The sequence below is a fragment of the Dermochelys coriacea genome, chromosome 6, assembly GCF_009764565.3.
Source record: "Dermochelys coriacea isolate rDerCor1 chromosome 6, rDerCor1.pri.v4, whole genome shotgun sequence".
NCBI lineage: Eukaryota > Metazoa > Chordata > Testudines > Dermochelyidae > Dermochelys > Dermochelys coriacea.
The window spans coordinates 57,774,380-57,794,402 of record NC_050073.1 but is presented as its reverse complement, the minus strand read 5'-3'; the positions used below and the strand labels follow the sequence as shown (position 1 = coordinate 57,794,402).

Genomic DNA, 20,023 nt, shown 5'->3' with positions numbered 1-20,023 from the left:
TATTCATTTTTTGCTCATTTCCATCACTAATGAAAAAATGGGTGGTGTCCTAGCTCAGTCAGAGATGATACTATCACGAGAACGTAAGATCCAGTAAGTTACTTACTAAGGAAGTAAAAAGAACAGGAGGGCTACAGCCCACTTTATTGGATACTCTAATAAATTTGTTAGTCTCTAAGGTGCCACAAGAACTCCTGTTCTTTTTGCGGATACAGACTAACACGGCTGCTACTCTGAAACCAAAGGAAGTAAAGTGACTGAAGGAAAAAACTGCAAAGCCCTTTAAAATGGAAGGGGTTTGAAGTGAAATTCATCCAGAAACTGAGGCCAGCCTCTAGGTGGGAGGCTGTCAGTGAAATGCTGGATCCACCCTATAAGGGGTACATTGGGAAACTGTAATGAGGCAACAGATAGCTCGTATGAAAAAGATATTATATCCAATATAGAAGTGTAAAGCCTGAGGTTGCCTCTATATGTTTATATATAAACTCCTGCTCCTGCCCTGAAGGGCTTAAAACAGCCCAGGCTGATTGGGGAAAAAGGCCCAGCTGGAGCCACGCCCCAATCAGGGCCCAGCTGGCCCTTATAAGAGGGCAGTGGGCCAGGAGCATAGAGACACTCTCTCTAGCCTTTTGAGAGGGAGGGACCTGGCTGCTGGGAGCCGAGTGGTGTACATAGACTGGAGCAGGGCTGGGGGAAGGCCAGAGGAGCTGGGGAGCTTCGGCCTGGAAACCCCCCAGGCTGCAAGCCTAATCTAAGACCAAATAGGTACAAGGCAGAGGCTGCAGGTCCAAACCCCCTTGCCTGTGATGAGTGGCTTGTACACTGCAGTCCTCCACAGTGAACGGGGGCTAGCTGGTGACTGACAGTAGCCATATACTGAGGAGAGATGGGGATGGGGAGTTGGGGGTTCCTTGGGGAGGGGAGACCCAGAGATTGCGGGGATACTGCCAGGGGGCAAGACTCAAGGGAAAGGAGCACGGGGTCCAAGAGGGACGGGGGGGACAGTGACAGGCGAGACACCAGCTGACAGAGTGTGCTCCGGAGGCTGGCGAGCTAATTCCCTGGACGACCAGCAGGAGGCACCGCTGGGTAAGTCTCATGTCGCTATACTATTAAATAAACCTTTTGTTTATTTTTACTCCAAGCAGGTCTCTGCAGCGCTACTATATGGAGAGTGTGCGCCAAATGCAGACTTGGAACTGGAAGGACTGTTGGAATTACTCTGCAAGGAATGGGCTGGTGAAAGCTAGAATGAGACCTTCTGCTTATGGGCAGGCTATTAATATCAGGGATCTGAACCAAACATGTACAGCATTAAGTCACCACAAGGTTACAGGCAGGCAGTGACAGAATCCAGTGGATGATCTCCATAATGTCACAGTAAGTTGATTTAGGTTGACCTAACTTTGTAACATAGACCAGTCCTGGTTTACTGTATGTCATAAACCTGCTTCTAATCATATACCTGTGACTACAGCTCTTAGTTTTAAGGGGCCCAGACCTTAACATGTACACTGGGATATGCACATGCATCCCTAAACCAGTGCCCTGTTCCAAGGCCTCTTACAAAATACTGGCTAATTCACAAACAGTTCATCCATCCTGTTAGATACAGACAAAGTACCCAAAGAAAGCTCTTTGCAATAGTGAATGCATAAAGATTTTAGCCATTTTTCATGGCCAGTGCAGGCAGTCTTAGAGAATAAGAGCATGGCAATCAAGAAGCAAGTGTATACTTCACATCAAATGAGCTGTTTTTAGGGCACATGAGAGAAAGGTGATCCTGTAATACTTGACTTCCATAGGCATTGGATGAGCTGCTCAGAAAGTATTTGTCAAAGTTCCACTGTACAGGACAAACTGAAACTGGGCTAGCACTAAAAATGGGTCAGAAACAGTCAGGCTTTTGAAGATGGGAAGAAGTCGTTTTAGTTAGCAGAATAATTGCATAATGTCTGTTAATACATTCATCTTGGGGGATTCTGACTGCCAACATCTAGACAATATAAGGAAAATTATTCAGATAAGCTCTCATCTCCTGCATCCTTGCTTGACTGAGAAACAACAGCAAATACTTGTAGAGGAACTGAAGTGCACAGACACTATATATATTTTGTACTCACAATTCTCCTTGAAAAACAACGCCTCATACCAATAAATACTTTTGTAGTGTATTTAGTGATTAGTATATTATGGCAAATCCATTCCTTTTTTTAATTAAAAGCTAAAAATATTACATTAATTGTTATAACTTTTTCATTGACCCATAATAAAAGCAAACTTGTTCCTGAAAAAGCTTTTATTTATACAAGATATAGATCACATAAACACCAGTTAGGTGGTGCTTCCTAAATAAATGGTAAGGGTTTTCAAGTAAAGGGGGTTGAAAATTCCCATAACAAACGTATACACACATATCCATGATAGTGTGGCATGGCATAAAGGTTTTATTGTCATGAGTTTGGAAATGCTGTATTACAAGTGGTTTACAATTTACAAGTTTTGTAAATTAACCCAACTAAGTGCCAATAAACCAATATCACATCATCATGTATTTTCTTCTTTATGCCATCTATGTTTTTAAACTGTTTTAGAGCTGTTTTATTTTAAAGTTGGTAATATTTTTCTTATCACTTTGCCTGTGGCCTCAGGCTTTACTAGTAACATGAGTCCAACACTATAATAGGTCTTCTTGGGGGAAAAAAGGAACAACTAATATATCTTTTTTTTCCACTGAATGTATCCGATGAAGTGAGCTGTAGCTCACAAAAGCTTATGCTCAAATAAATCTGTTAGTCTCTAAGGTGCCACAAGTACTCCTTTTCTTTTTGCGAATACAGACTAACATGGCTGCTACTCTGAAACCTAATATATCTTAGTAACTTCTAAAAACTTACCTATAATAGACTCTTTAAAAATAATCAGTATTGTAATTTTAAAGTGCGCTATTTTACAACCTACCAGGACTAGAAACAAGTGCTGTATATTTCATTGGAAATGGGGGAGGCGTGTAACAATAAAAATCAAACATTTCTTCGTTTCATGATAGTCCATGAAATATGGGGCCTTAAACTTTTCATTAGTCCATATCTGAATATTTTTCATCATATACTGAAACCATTGTAAATTTTAGGGAAATGGAGTTTGAAAGACAAATTTTTGTAGCAAGATTTTAAAATTTTTTTAAAAGGTGCCTATTTGAAGAAGTTTGGAAAAAAAAGTTATTGTGGAGATGGAATAGTATGCAGACTGCAGGTCAGGCAATTAAAGGTACAAGATAATGTAATTGATCACACAGCTCAGCAATTTATCATGTGAATATTACCACCAGATATATCCCCTGTTAATATGTAAAACAGAAAACAAAATATAAATATGTCCCTATAAATCAGATTATGTAAACGCATTGGTAGTTTACACTTGTTGTGCAGCAAACTGTTTTCTTACATCTATCTATTGACTTCCATAGATCAATCAAGCTTAACTATCACAGTCAAGTTCATCAAAGTGCAAAGCGCTAATTAGACCAGAGAAAAGTTAACTCACATGGCTGACAGCTTTCTATACCAATCCTTCGTTTACATTTTCAAAGCCTGTTCCTCTGCTGCTGTTAGTAATATTTAGTTTGCTCATTTTAAAAAATATTGTTTTCACCTTTTAATAACTTTTGCAGGTGCTTTCTGAAAGTTTTGTTAATTCAAAACTGTTTTCATTTTAGAAGTTCAAAATTGGCAGTTACAGTATGTAGTCAAAAAGGTTAAGAAATAAATGAGTTATAAAAGAATAAAAAAGTCACACACTATGTCACTGTTGCTAACAATTTAAGGGCCTAATTTTTGTTTGCACCAGGCCTTAGTGGAAATGAAAATCTGGCCCTCATTGTACACAGTGTAGTAAATCAGACCTATTTGTTTTATGCAGAAATCTGAAGAAGATATAAACAATAAGTAGCAGAACTAGATGAGTATTTTTGAAAACATGACATGAAACCTGATCAGGTCTACTGAAATGAAATGAAGCAGTCCCATTGACTTCAAGGAATATTGGAGTTGGCCCAAACTTTACTGTCGAACAGGAAGATACTGTACAATTCAAGCAGTTTTATGGCATAGTCCCATCTTGTGAACACTGCATGTATGCAACAGGAAGAGCAGAAGGAGGATAAAACAGGTTAGAGACACATGGACAATTTACAGGTCAAGATTTTCAAATATGTCTAGAGTATTTGGATATCTACTTACCATTATAATTAAGGCTGCAAGTTTGTCACGGAGGTCATGGAAGTCACGGATTCCGTGACTTTTTGGGATCTCCATCACTTCTGTAGTGGCCGGTGCGGCTGGCTGGGGGGCTGCCTGAGTAGCTCAGGCAGACCCCGGGCTAGATGCACCAGCTGTTACTGGGGCAATCTCAGGCCAACACGCCATCCTCCACCACAAGTAGCAGGAGTTTGCATGTAGGAGGGAGCTCAGGGCTAGGGGTTGGGATGCAGGAGGGAGTGAGCTCTGGGCAGCGCTTACTTTGGGGGACTCCCTGGAAGCAGCGACATTACTCAGCTCCTAGAAAGAGGTGCAGCCAGGCGCTGTCTCCGCCTGCAGACACCATCCCCACAGCTCCCACTGGCCATGGTTCCTGGCCAATGGGAACTGAGGAGCCAGTGCTTGGGGTGGAGGCAGTGTTCAGAACTGTCTGGCTGCCCCTCTGCTTAGAAGCTGAGGGAGGGAGATGTTGCCACTTCCGGGGAGGCATGGAGCCAGGCAGGGAGCTTGCTAGCCCCACCAACCGCTCACCAGCAGGAGTCCCTGGGTCACATGCCACCACTGCTGCCTGCCTGCCTCCCCCAGCACCCACGGTGCCCCCTGCTGCTCCCCCGAGCATCTGTGGCATCCCTGCCCCTCCCGCCTCAAGATTTAGTCACGGGTATATAGTACAGGTCATAGGCTGTGAATTTTTGTTTACTGCCCGTGACCTATCCATGACTTTTACTAAAAATACCAAGATTAAAATATAGTCTTAATTATAATTAAAGGAAATTGAGCATCCAAATCCTTTAAGTAGCTCTGAAAATCTGAGTTTAGAGATTCTCTGAGTGAGAGACTGAATTTGGTTTTGTCCATTATGTTGTTGATAGTAATAGTTAAATTAACATATTATACTGAAATCTCAGATCCCCGCTTCTTTGAAAATACAATTTGGTAATGATACAGTAGTTTGGTGAGGATATTTGAGAAAGCTGGAAAGCCATAATATACCATTACTCGAGTCTTTCAACTTGAATGCAACCAATTTGTATGCCGTATATAAAATGCAGATAGTCTCATCAAAGGAGTCCATCAGTGGACTACATGAAGCAGATGATAAATTGAAACTAACAACATTAGGGTAATGCATGGTACTCCCGAGCATTTTACTCCATCTATAAATGTAATATCTGAATGGTGGAAATTCAAATTGAGTATACAAATGGCTGATGAATCCATTGACTTATATGTAAATACATTAAGGGAATTAGCTAAGTCTTGTGATTTTGGATAACTGAATCAGACATGATTTGAGATCAACTTGTGGAGAACCAATCTCACTAAACTATGCATGACAGAATTTTGTAAACAGAATGGTTTAATTCTCAAAAGAGCAGTTACAATGACATGATTGTATTAATTAGCATGGGCGGATCTAGATTTATTTCCGTTGTGCCTGCAGAAATGAGCATTTACTCAGTTGTCTCACCTACAGCTAACAGCCATTTCAATCAAAAAGATGATGCTTTAGCATAAGAACAAAATAAGAATTCTACCACTGCACATGACAATAGTACCTTTTATCACAAACAAAATGTAATGAAAAATCTCAGACATAATTAAGGAAAGTTTTTCCCACAGTGAGTTAGGTCTAAATGAAAGAGGAAGCTATAAAGTGAAAAGGAAAAAAATAGAAAAAGTGTAAGAAAATACAGAAGGAATATAAATTTAAAAAACCCAACCCAACATTGTTGTCTTGACAGCCACTAATGACTTGGACATTTAAAAAAAAAAAAAAAAAAAAAAAAAAGGAACTTGCACCTTTGATTCTCCTCATCCTTAAAGATGTCTTTTTTCTTAATGTTTAAAAATTTTGTGTCACATATTACTATTTATAATATATATTGCAATAGCACCTAGGAGCATCTATTAGGGACCGAAGCCCCATCGTGGCAGGCATTGTACGCATAGCGAAAAGAAAACCATGCACCAAAGAGTTTAAAATCTCAAACATCATCTATTCCTGCTGCTGTTCTTAATACCTATTTCCCACATGAGTTTGCTAAATAGAAATAAAAGGAGAAAAAAATAACTATTCATTTATCTGTCCTGCAAAGTTAATTCCTGTACCCAGATGAGCTTAATGTATTGCCATTCAAAATTCAGGTTTTGATATTTTTAATAAAATTTTTGGCTAAAGATGTCAAAAAATTGTGAAAAACAAGAAAAATTTGAAAAATACACAAGTTTTTCACAAAAATGTCATTAAAAAAGGCTATTAAACTACAAAAAATGAGCTGGGTTCAGATCTCAAGCCTTCCTCCTGGGAAACTCAGTTGCCCTTTATTAGGAAAGAAAGGGTTTTAAATTTGGATCTCCTGGGTGGCACAATTTTTAATAGACTAAGAACTGTTAGTATCACAATTAGTGCCTGAAATAGAGAAATTCTTGTAATAGAATATTCTAATTGGATCAGAAACAGGTAAATAAGCCTTTATTTTTTCTTCCAAACAGACAGACGTATCTACTGCTGAAGTGCACCATTGAGTAAATGTGATTTCATCTTATTCAAACCAGAGGTTTCAGGAACTACTAGTCTGAGGAAATAATCTTCATTTTTGACGTTTAAAAATTAAATAAAAAATATAAATTACGTACATTTGGTTTAATACCACCGTACCCCAAACAACCAACACTATAACAAAATTAATTTCAGACAGTTAAGAGCACATTTTCAAGGTGTACTGCTGAAGTGCACCATTGAGTAAATGTGATTTCATCTTATTCAAACCAGAGGTTTCAGGAACTACTAGTCTGAGGAAATCTTCATTTTTGACGTTTAAAAATTAAATAAAAAATATAAATTACGTACATTTGGTTTAATACCACCGTACCCCAAACAACCAACACTATAACAAAATTAATTTCAGACAGTTAAGAGCACATTTTCAAGGTGTATACAAGGTGATTTAGCCATCTCATTTACATTAACATTAATGTAATATGCTAAATACATCATCATGCCCATATTTACCCTGTGGTACCTGTGAATGAGATAATGCCCTCATCGCTGTACATTTTTGGAATTGCATACATATTAATACATGGCTGACATAACAGCATCAGAGTTATGTCATGATTCATTTGGTTTTGGTCAAGTTTGGAGGAACAAAATGTAGGTGAACTCAAATAGCTATTTTCTTAGAAAATCTCTTCTAGGATCAGTCATATAAAACTGGTTAGACTGACAGCTGGTGTTCAGAACAGGTCAATTCTCTGTAGCTCTAGCACAGGGGTAGGTAACCTATGGCATGTGTGCCAAAGGCAGCATGTGAGCTGATTTTCAGTGGCACTCCCACTGCGCGAGTCCTGGCCACCGGTCCCAGGGGCTCTCCTGCTGGCCTGGGGCACTGGCCGCTGGCCCTGACAGCTGGGGTTCCATCCGCTAGTCCCACTCAGCTGGCTGCCAGCCCCGGGTCCCGGCCATCGATCCCAGGGGCTCAATTGCTGGCCTGAGGTACCGGCCGCTGACCCCCTGCCAGCCGGGGTTCCATCTGCCAGCCCCGCCCACCTGTCTGGGGGGCTCTGCTGCAGGCCTGGGCTCCCGGCCGCCGTCCCAGGGCTCTGCAGCTGCCCCAAGCTGAGGCCCACTGGGGCAGTGAGGGGTGCAGACAGGGGCAAGAAGGGGCACAGCTCAGCACCCCCACATTAAAAATTGTTCCAGCACCACTGTACTGGGATTTTTAAATCCTGATTTGCTGCTTACATCACTATCACGCCACATGGAACAGCGCACTGCGTTTGACTTTGAGATTAGAATGTACATGCAAGAACTGGAATCAGAATTTTCTGATAGATTTCAAGCAATTTGGCACAATGCTTTCTTTTCTAATTAAACCTGAAAAGTTCAATGAAAGCAACTTGGATTTGTCTGTATTTCAGGGAATGGGTGTTGAAGATTTCAAAATGCAGCTCATTCAGTTAAAAAGCTCAGAATTGTGGGCATCAAAGTTTGGAGATTTGCGGAGTGCACTTGAAGCTACAGAGAGATCATGGAGATTATTCTGACCTGCTGGACGTCCCTGCCAGTGAAATTTAACTGTTTGAAGAAAATCGCGTTTGCAATGCTCTCAGCATTTGGATTCACATATCTGTGTGAACAGGTATTTTCACACATGAAATCTGTCCTCTGTCCCTCTGAGTCGGTTAACAACTGATCACTCAGAAGCCTGCGTGCAGCTTAAAGTATCCAAATACGTGCCAGACATTAGAAAACTTAGTAAGGAAAAGCAAGGGCAAGGATTACACTAAACTGATAAGATCTGCATTTTAATTTAATTTTAAATGAAGCTTCTTAAACATTTTAAAAACCTTATTTACTTTACATACAACAATAGTTTAGTTATATATTATAGACTTGTAGAAAGACCTCCTAAAAACGTTAAAATGTATTACTGGCACGCAAAATTTCAATTAAAGTGAATAAATGAAGACTCTGCACACCACTTCTGAAAGACTGCCGACCCCTGCTCTATCTAGCACATAACTACAGTGGGGACCTAGTATGGGAGCAGTGTTTAACAGAAAGTGGCAACTCTAAATAAGAATGTCTTTAGATGCAGTCATATCACTTCACACAGATAATGTCAAACAGTCACTGCTTGCCTGCAATACAAACAGTTGGAGAAATGTTACGCACATGTTAAGTGAATGAAAAAATAGTGGGTTTTTGTCACTGAAGTGGGGAAAAAACAGAGGGGGTCTAGAAGAGTGAGAATTTCTATGTAGGAGCTCTATTTAATTGAGTGGAGAACTTTATTTAGAAATCAAACGATCATTTACAAGTAAGGCAGACTAGAGAATCTTAAACTGTTTGTTATGATTCCAGACAGCCTAGTAGCCCTTTCCATTACCTTGGTTTTCTGCTTTGCCAGTTAACGAAAGACAGTGCTTATTGTTCATTATGATTTAATAATACAAGTAAGCTCTGGTATGTCATGGACTACAATAGTGTCTCCCAACCTTTTTTGGGTGAATATACCAGTTTACCAGATTAGATATTAGTCTCTATCAGTGTCCCTGGTTCCCAATTACCCAGAGTAGCCAAAACCTCCCTGGTGGGTGAGTGGAGTGCACACAGCTGACAAAAGAGCAGCAGTGAGGCATCATGGCTGAGTACATAAGATCATTGTTAAGGTGATGAGGGGATTCTAGGTATCAGACATGAAAACCTAAAGTGTAATGGGAATCACTTCCTAAAACATACATGCACAGACTCATAAAAATAGCAGTATGAAAGATGTTACATTGTAGTTTAAATCATCCCTATTGTGGACATTGCTGCTATTTCACAGAATTTTTGTTTGTTTCCATAGAAGTTCTCCCTTTCCCAATGCTGTCACTTATTATATTTGGCATAATTACAAGATACTATGGAAGGATGAGACTTCAGATTACTAGCATTTCCTGAGGATATCATAGGCTTCTGGTTAATGCTAGCTGGCATAAGGTAGTATATAAGTTGAAAGCCAAAAAAGACCCTTTATGTATTGCTTACTAAAAAGGATAATTCACATTTAAGTAAATAATGCACTCAAGACAGTTTTTGCCTTTTTTAAAATTAAAAGCTCTGTTACAATTACAGATAATAATTTTTGGCTCAGCATGTCTTGTCAGTAAAGCTATTTTTACAAAAGGAATTTGATACGTAGAAAATCAGATTTCAGATTGGCAATTAGGTTTTTCAAAACACAAACTATGTTTGTACGGTGAGTTTGAAGTTCTGAGTATTCAATGACTTACTTCAGGAAGGATAGATGTTAGCTTGCAGTAGGAAGGAAGTGGGGAACAGAGAAAATTGCATTCTTTTGTTGTATCTCAGCACAGAGGAACCAAACCAGAGGAACAAATGAACCAGTACAGATACAGCACACGCACACACAGAAAATTATATAATTCAGCAGAACATTTGTTCTCCTCCCTTCTTCCAACCAATAACTAATGGATAGAAATTTGATAGCAGAATGTAATTTCTCTTATAGCAAAAGTGACTTTGTAAATTCCTTTTCAAAACCTGTCAAGGAAGGAGGAGAATGGTATCTCTTGAGATAAATCATGAAAGCACTGGAAATATTTGGGTGATGCAGTCTGTCTTCTTTAGATGGGCAAAAAGATGTTATGGCTATACCCTAGTTTAGATGAATCATGGAGTTGACCTTTAGCAGAAAAGTATGATATGAGTCTGAGCCCTAACTTACTGAAGTGGAGAGAGTTCTCAAGCTTGTCTGATTGAGCTACGAAGAACAAAACTTTGATAGAAAGGAGTCATACTGAAAATTTCCAAACTGATTTGAATGATAGTCTGTGAGGGTATTCAGCAGTAGGTTGAAGTCTCCAAGTGTTCCATTTTCCGTTATCAGGTGTCTCAGTTGCTCAATGACCATGAAGAAGCTAGAGCTGTCTAGATGTACACTGGGAGGTATATAGGGTTTATATAAATTCTGAATTCTGCAACTGCCACTGTTTAAACATTCCAACAAATTATTCTCATAAGCAGGCATCCATTTCCAGGTTCAGCCTTTCTTTTAGTTACTTCAGGATAGCCAATATGACTACCATGGATTTAGTTGTTTCTGTTGTCATACCAGACTGAGAATATTTTCTATATTTTCATATACATATTAGAGTAGACCAATTTTTTCACTACAAAAGGGTAGATTTCACCTTGTCTGAGAGGTACTTTTAATAGGCATACCACAAGATTGAAGTAAGAAGGATCCTCATTCATGTGTAATAGGCTCTTGGATCATAAGCTAGCCCCATCTTGACAGACTGGCATTTGTAGCCAGGTTAACCATTGCTAGGGTGTAAAAGACATTTTTTCAATAGACTCCTGTTGCAGTGCCATTCTGATCAGGAGCAAGTTGATAGCTGAAACAGTTTCTTGAAGTCCTTTCACTCTGGTTTTCACTGCAGTGAAGAAAGCCCTGAAATGGCCTCAAGTGGAAGTAGACCCAGAAGATTACTGCTATACTTGCCACAGAGCCTAGAATTTGTACGTAATCCTACATCCAGACCAGTGATAAGTAAAGCAGTGGCTGTGTTTGATATTGTTGCTTTTCCTCATCTGTCCTGCATCAGGTAGATGCTGCCTGCTACTTTATTGAATTAGTCTTCTAGGTACATGCGCTTCTGCAGTGGAACCAATGACAAATTAGCCATATATCTCTAGGAACATGCCCACCTGGGAAAAGGCTTACTTTATCTGAATTTCAGTTTTGGCACTCTCAAACAAAAATCTGCTGCTGCTGCTAGGACAGCCATCACTTTTGAAAATGTTCTGGGTGCTATGCACACCAAATGAGGTATTGTTTCAGTATTGTGAATTAATAGATGTCAGAACTGGGATGTGTATCAATATTAGAGAGACCCAGTGAATACTCTCTAAATATACTGCCTGAGTAATCAATTTAAATAGCTCCATCTTGAAAGCCAGGACTGAATACAGAACTCTATTTTTGGAAGGCTGTGAAGCAGATGGTGTGTATTCCCTATCCACTATGATCCTCTGGTAACTGGGATGATGGGTTATTTATAAGGTTGTTGAGAGTATCCTGAATCCCTTGATGCTTAAAGAGCTCCAGATTGAACTAAGACTTTCCTGTAGGGTTTGGAAAACAATTCTATCTAGAAAGGATGCTATGTAGTCCAGAACTCAGCAATTCAAGGCTATGTTGGCCCATGCAATGAAGAAGAAATGGAGGTATTCTCTTTTTATGTTTGTGAATAGATACGTGTGCCTATAGTAGGTGCTCTGGTCTCTCAAGGCCTTTCTTATCAGATTATTGTCTCAGCCAGGGAGGAGGATATCTAGGCTCTCTGAACTTGCCTTTAGATGACTGGAATGAAGAATGCCTTCTACGTCATCTACCCTGCATTATTCCTGAATTCCATTTGCCTGCAAAGGACTTTGGTAATTTTTGAAATTATTCTTCAAAAAGGAGTAAATCCTTAAAAGGGGGTTATTACTGAAGGACTTGTCAATGTTACTTCAGTGAGGTATGGTTAATATGGTGTATTATAGGTTCGGTACCTTTGCAGTCTGACATCTCAAGAACATTGGGCCAAATTAATTCTCATTTACATCCCTTAATATCACTTTGGCAGTATAAATACACTTTAAAATGGATGCAAACATAATTTACACCTCCTTTACAACTATTTCACATTGCTAGACCAGTGTACATGAGAATCAGGTGCATTGTGTGGAGATTGGAGAAGAAAACGAAGGCAACACTGGCTGAAGTCATGCAGTTTTCAAGCAGCAGGTGATGTGGAGGATTCTTGTATCACTGATGAGCCAAAACCACAGCCAAATGAACCACATGCTTGTACTGATGATTAAGATTAGATCAGGGTCAGGGTGGCTGCTGTTACATACCATGATTTATGGCTACTGAGGGCTAAGAATATGAAGCACAACAGGAAGGACAGGTCTCTTGTAGAGGGCATGTGGACTTATTATAATTCAGCAGGTGAGGCAAAATGTTGGGTTTTTTGTTTTTTGTAGAAACCATCATTCATGAATAAACAAAAATAATCCAGGAGGACCAAGGGAATAATATAATGATGCTCTGAGTTCTCCTTAGGAACAAATATTTTGAGTGTGTGTGCAGGTTTACAAATGTCTTAATTTTACTATAGCATGATACTGATTTTTAATATTTTTTCATTCTTCCTTTTCTTGGCAACACTCAACTTCTCAAATTCTTAGTGGCATTTTCTGAAAATGTCACCAGCATAAAATAAAGTGCAATGTTGGTACAAACTGGCCACAATGTTCTAGTTAGTTGTGAATATTTCCCATTAGGGATCATATTCAAGAAAAAAACCATAATTTAGCTTTTGCACTTTGGAAGTCTCAGCAAGGCTGAGCATCTTTCAGATCACTCATCATTTTCACAAGGAATTCAGTTCATATTTCTTTGTGCTTTTACTTTACACTACTCATTCTCTGCAGTCAGAAAACCCTTTCTTTTTTTACATAGCCATCAAAGCAAGCATTGGCAGGAGTGGTTGAGTTTTTATATGAGAAAATTATTCAACAGCAATTCTTTTTGATATAGTCCTCTTCTCCCACCTACTACAGAGACATTACGAACCATAGTGTTAATGGCTTAATCTACCAGAAAGCAAGATGACAATATATTTGTGAAGAGGGGGCCTCTGACAAATAAAATTGTCAATTAATTCTTAGTCATACTTCCCTTCTTCCCATATCCTATCTTGGACACAGTAGGATGGTCAGTGAATGTAATAAGAAATACCCAGGGAAGAAGGGCTTATATTATTTTGCCACTTCAAGGAATTTAAGACCTAAGGAAGTATCCCAAGATGCAGTGAAATCTAGTATAGTAATGCCCTATAAACTTGTGAGGGAGAAAAATAAGTTGCTGCCTTGCACACTTCCGATACGAATAACTAAGCCCTTACTGCCCAGAAAGTGGAGACTCCTCTGGAGAAGTGGCATGATTGACTGAGCTGCTACTGAAGTAAATTCTCTGGCCCATTGTGGCAGCTTTGCCCTTGTGAACACACCTGTGTGGCTCAAACTCTTGTAAAAGAGGTACATAACATTTAAGAACACATGTAAACATCTAACATCCAACATGTCCTGGGAGAAAACCAGATTAACACAATGGGTGGAAAAACAATGAGCTAACTGATATGAAATTCCGTATTTACCATTGGGATGAAGTCTGGTGGAAGATCAAAAACTATCTTCTTGGGGGAGGAGGGAGAAACCTGAAGCAGAGGGGAGAAAAACTGAGTTCTCTCATTATTGATCTACTCATTTAGCAGAAGTGTTAGCAACTAAAAATACTACATTAGAAGACAGCAATTTCAAGGTGTTCTCAAACTCAAAGCATGGCCCTATTCACACCTGTGAAACAAAGGACTAACCCTAGTGAAGGCTAAAATGATGACTAAAAGGTCTTTGCAAGAATAAAAAAAAATTCCAACCAGAATCCCGCTCTCTTATGGTTGCATGATTTCAGAGATGGGAAAGCAAAGATTTTAAGGCTGGTCTTGAACACTTTTAGAAGAAAAGCCAAAACATTCAACAAGGAAAATTAAGGAGTCACCACTGAGGACAGCTAGTCTATTGCAAGATACCTTAAATTGCGGCAAATGCTTGTGAAAACTTGAAGGATGAGATTCCTCTCCCATGGAGTCAACTGCCTGGAGCTGATCCAATCTGTCAGAGTTGCTCATTCCCTGTAGGTACTGAAAACATGGTAATGAGGGAAGTATAAATAGAATAAAATAGAATGAAACCTGGAGGGATACAAAGCAGGACTTCTCCCAGGAGCTTAGTTAAGAACCTCCAAAAAGAAACTTCTAGTACTGCCCTGCTGCCTAGTTGTTGCACTGTGTGACGGAGTGTAGCAGCCCTGCACTGATTCTGCAAGGGTTAATTCTTCTATTTGGGCTGAGGAGGCCCCGCCCCCTCAGCTCTGCTGGGCATGTGCTAGCTGGAACCAGGCTATAAAAAGAAACAGCTCAGCTCAGTCTGGGGTAACGTCTGTCGAGGAAGGAGGTGTGCTGCATGCTCCTTTGGAAAGTCTGCCTGCACTCCGGATGTGGAGGCCAGCCAGGCAGTGATGACCCAGGACCCCCAGGCTTGGAAAACCACAGAGTGAGGAGAGACTGAGAACTCTGAGACGGCAAGCCATGGAGGAACTGTTAGGAAGTGACCCAGGGAAACTCTGCAGGGAGTTGGTTGTATAACTGGAGACTAGGCTTGGCATGTTTCGGCAGGATCCCTGCCAAGCTGGTAACGGGTACCCCTGCCAGCAACAGGACCCTGGGTTGGGACTCAAAACAATTGGTTTTAATTTAAAACTCACTTCACTATATGAATAACTGACATTAAGGGCCAGATTGTAACTTAAGTACTATCATTAATGATCAGGAGGATGGCGTGGACTGCACCCTCAGCAAGTTTGCAGATGACATTAAACTGGGATGAGTGGTAGATACGCTGAAGGGTAGGGATAGGATACAGAGGGACCTAGACTAATTAGAGGATTGGGCCAAAAGAAATCTGATGAGGTTCAACAAGGACAAGTGCAGAGTCCTGCACTTAGGACCACTGTTCCCTCTAAGCTGTGTGCGTGCACACACACAGATCCTAAACCCTGTGCACATGGTGAAACACCATGCGCACAGAAATTTTCACAGAAGCACAACAATTTGCACACAAGAAATTTTTTGCGCACACGGCCTGTCAAAAATTAGAGGGAACATTGGTTAGGACGAAAGAATCCCATGCACTGCTACAGACTAGGGACCGAATGTCTAGGCAGCAGTTCTGCAGAAAAGAACCTAGAAGAAAAGAAAGAAGAGAAGCTGGATATGAGTCAACAGTGTGCCCTTGTTGCCAAGAAGGCTAACGGCATTTTGGGCTGTATAAGTAGGGGCATAGCCATCTGATCGAGGGACGTGATCATTCCCCTGTATTTATTTGACATTGATGAGGCCTCACCTGGAGTACTGTGTCCAGTTTTGGGCTCCACACTACAAGAAGGATGTGGAAAAATTGGAAAGCGTCCAGCGGAGGGCAACAAAAGTGATTAGGGGGCTGGAGCACATGACTTATGAGGAGAGGCTGAGGGAATTGGGATTGTTTAGTCTGCAGAAGAGAAGAATGAGGGAGGATTTGATAGCTGCTTTCAACTACCTGAAGGGGGGTTCCAAAGAGGATGGATCTAGACTGTTCTCAGTGCTAGCAGATGATAGAACAAGGAGTAATGGTCTCAAGTTGCAGTGGGGGAGGTTTAGGTTAGATGTTAGGAAAAACTTGTTCACTAGGAGGGTGGTGAAGCTCTGGAATGGGTTACCTAGGGAGGTGGTGGAATCTCCTTCCTTAGAGGTTTTCAAGGTCAGGCTTGACAAAGCCCTGGTTGGGATAATTTAGTTGGGGATTGGTCCTGCTTTCAGCAGGGGGATGGACTAGATGACCTCCTGAGGTCCCTTCCAACCCTGATACTCTATGATTCTATAATCTCACTTTATTTGGTGTTCACATGACCATATTGGAGAGGAAGCAATGAGACGTCATGGTTGAAAAACCCAAAACAGAATTTTTATTCCAGAAATAAACCACGCTGGTGTTTTTTTGTTTTGTTTTAGTGAGGGTGGGTAAGAGTTTTTTCATTTTTTCTGGGATTTTTCTGAAGTATTTACGCAAACATTACATACTGTCACAGGGTGCTTGGAAAAGGGTTGCTGATTCAGCCCTCTGTCATGCCAGCTCCCATTTAGGGGGATAGATTAGAGCTGGCTGGAGATAACCTGGCCATAATTGGGGAGGCAGAGACAGCTGCCACCTAATTAGCCTTAGGCTGTATAAAAGCCTCAGGAGAAGGAAGCTGGGGAAGAGCAGAAAGAAAGGGAAAAGGCAGGGAGTGGAAGCAGGGAGGTAGCTCTTCCCTCCCTCTCACCTGCAGACGGTGAAAGGCCAACTGTACGTGGTGAAACGGTGGTGGGAACAAGCCTGTGAATAATCTGCACCTGTGGTTACTAACCCCAGAGTCTCCGAGTGACTTTGTGGACCTAGCAGAGACAGGAGCCAATGGGGTCCTGCTGCACATACATATTTGAAATTTTTTTATACTGGAAATACGGTCTCTCTACCTTTACTCAGGGAATATAAACTTTAATTATCCTGAAAAGTGATAGAAAAGAAAAGTGACAAGGAAAATAAAGTTCTTATTAAGTCTACTAAGACTCAATAAGAAAGTTACAGAACCGTCTAGAAACCTTGAGAGGAAGGGGAATGGGTAGCCACCAGTAATGGGAGAGGATGATGTAGTTGGCAGAATCAATTGTCCTTAGATGCTAAAGAGAGGGAATGGGTGAAGCTGTGAACTGTGTACAGACTGGATTATCTGGAATCTAAACACTTCTGGAAGATTAACAGGGCATGATAATGGGGCTCCATCCAAAGATGGCTTCCTCATCTTACCTTTCAAAGTGGTGAATTCACTGATTTGTTCTTTCTTGTTATACCTAGTAAAAGTGAAAATTGCTGCTGATTACTCCAAACTGGAGTGAACTCATTACCTAACATCAGCATACAAATATATCTGATTCAAGGTCCTAAAGATGAAGGACAGGGTAAGCAACAAGAAAAGAAGGGAGCGAAGTAAAGAAAACAGATAATTTTTTAAAAATAAAATGTAAAAATTTTCAAGAGGGAAGCAAGATAGCAAAAATGTGCTCATCTCAAAAAATGCAGAAAACTGGGTTCTTTGGATTCTTAATGACTATATGTGCCATTGAATGAAACTTTGTTTATTGAAGTGCAAGAGCAAAAAATTGATGAATTTGATGATCTCGTAAGTAAGATGTTTGATACCATTGTTGTTGCTGGAATGCATTCATGATGATAATTTAAAACCCTGTCCCTAGTCTTCTTGCAGTTCTTCAACATCTACTTTGTGTCTCTGACATATAAAAATGGCAAAAAATACTGATTGTGCCATTAGAAAAAATGAAAGGGAAAGGTTTGAAATTGAAAAGAAAAGTTGCAATTTTCTTTACTGGTAACAGCATAAAACTCTGTGCTATAAAATTAGCAGTTTAAGGAAATGTGTGGGAACATGGTGTGTTTGTGAGATAGTTAAGAATGTTTATGAGCTAGCGAAGGTCGCGGTGAACCTTTGATGACCCTTTAATGAACCTTGAGAAAGAGTTACAGGCTGGAACGTGACCCAGACAGACTGGCAACACCAGATCCTGTTGACAACAGATAGGGGACAGCTGTGCTCCAATCAAGAGGAAGAATGCACGTGTACAGCCCGTGCTAAGGCTGCTCGACCAACAAAATGTCTCTGTGACCGGATGATGGACTTGGGAGGGGGTTGAAAATGTTATGTAAGAGGAGTGTATAAAAGCAATGAGGAAATAATAGATAAACGGCTTTGCTACCAACCATATTGGCTGATGTGCTTTGTCCAGCTCGCATGAGAACCCCAACAGAAATGATTTAAGCATTTGCCCTGGATATGCTCTTTGAGATAGTAGATGGCAAATTAGAATCTATGAGATGCTGCAGATGAAGAAACAGAGGAAATACTAAAGAAAAAACCCAACATTGACATTTAATTCAAGAAAAGAAAAGGAGTACTTGTGGCACCTTAGAGACTAACAAATTTATTTGAGCATAAGCTTTCGTGAGCTACAGCTCACTTCATCGGATGCATCCAACTACTATAAATATGTTGACATTTGCACTGAGCCCAAAGAGGGCTTTGTTCAAAACACAGTTTGCATTTTACATAAGGGATTCTACAGAGACACACTAAAACCTTATCAGAGCAACCAAAGGAGCTTTTGGGGGGCCTTGACTGATTACAGGCTGATCACCCTACTCCTGCAGTCTCAGTGAAAATCCAGCTTCATTAACAACCAAGAACTAGACTAACACAGGGACAAAACTTCGGGATAATTTAGGGAAGCAATGGAGCTTTTGATGACTGATTCTAAATACGTATGTGGAACAGGGCTGGCCTTACCATGAAGTGAACTGAGGAGGCCGCCTCAGGTACCAGACTGTGGGGAAGGGGGTGAGGTGTCACTAGGACCCAGAGTGTAGAAAATTGTGTCTGCTGCTGGTGCATATGGATTCTCTCTGCTCTAGATGCACAGAGAGGGTGGAGTGCTGTGCTGGAGGAAGGAGGGCACAATAGACATAACGGGCAGGCAGGAGAAAAGATGAGAGGGAATAACAGAAAGCAGCAGGAGCTGCAGGGAGAGAGAAGAGGAGGAGGAGCCTCTTATGTACCTCTCTAGCACCCCCAGGAGCCTGGACTCATTAACACCAGCTTCTCAGGTAGCTTCCTGTTTCCTGCTGCTTCCCTAAACCCACTTGAGGAGAACGGTCTACTAAAGTAGGAGGAGCCAGTTAGGCCCTTAAGACGCTGATATCTTCCCTCAGTCAGGCCCTGCTACCAGCCTGCTTATCTGTCTGTCCCCTTCAACTGAGTGTTGAGAGCCACTATAGCTGGCACAGAACAGCAGTCATGAGTGAAAGAAGAAAACGCCCCTCTGGGATAGCATTCAGAAAAAGAAAGAAAAGCTTCCTTTGCTTTCTATCTAAGCAGGAAGGAGCTCTCCTGAGATACATAGACACAAATGTTCACGGTGAGCCTTCCGGCCTCAGTAAGGATGTGAGTGGTGAGGAGATGCCTGATCTTCCAGTTAGTCAGAGTGCAGGTGACCTGGCAGCTACAGCAGCATCCATATCTCCATCTCAAATGGATGTAACCATGCACGTTCCTGAAGAAAAGTGTAGCTCAGAGAAGAGTGTGGTGGAGGAGCAAGAAACAGCTGCTACGGAGTTTAGTTCCTTAAGTCTAGATGATCCAGGACTGTGGACCCACAGTAGCCTGAGGAACTTCCTTGTTCTGCATGGGCCACAGCAAATGAAAAACTTCATGTTCCCCAAAGACAATGAAAATAAAAGTGTCCATCCAACACATTACTGGCGTGAAATTCCCAGTGGTGACAAAGTAGAGAGGCCATGGCTTATGTTCTCAAAAACCCAGAATGCTGTATACTGGTTTTGTTGCAAACTCTTCCAGTCTAATGTTCCAGCCACATTGGTTTCTACAGGAACAAAGGACTGGAAAAATCTGGCTAGAAATCTGGCATGCCATGAGAAGGCAGCAAATCACCAGAGAGCATTCCATAGGTGGAAAGAGCTTGAGATG

General features: G+C 40.9%; 1 protein-coding gene across 23 annotated transcripts in view; it reads right to left on the bottom strand.

The window, feature by feature from the left end:
- Nucleotides 1-20,023, bottom strand: part of GPHN (gephyrin) — a 544,780-nt gene that overhangs the window by 156,359 nt on the left and 368,398 nt on the right. For 6 of the 23 annotated variants that reach the window (XM_043517382.1, XM_038404436.2, XM_038404439.2 and 3 more), the window contains 2 exons: nucleotides 14,421-14,531; nucleotides 13,989-14,048 (listed from right to left, as the gene is read on the bottom strand). The exons of the other annotated variants lie outside the window; for them this stretch is intronic. In XM_043517382.1, the coding sequence (XP_043373317.1) occupies nucleotides 13,989-14,048; nucleotides 14,421-14,531 (171 nt within the window). The remainder of the gene's footprint in view (nucleotides 1-13,988; nucleotides 14,049-14,420; nucleotides 14,532-20,023) is intronic. 23 annotated transcript variants of the gene reach the window in all.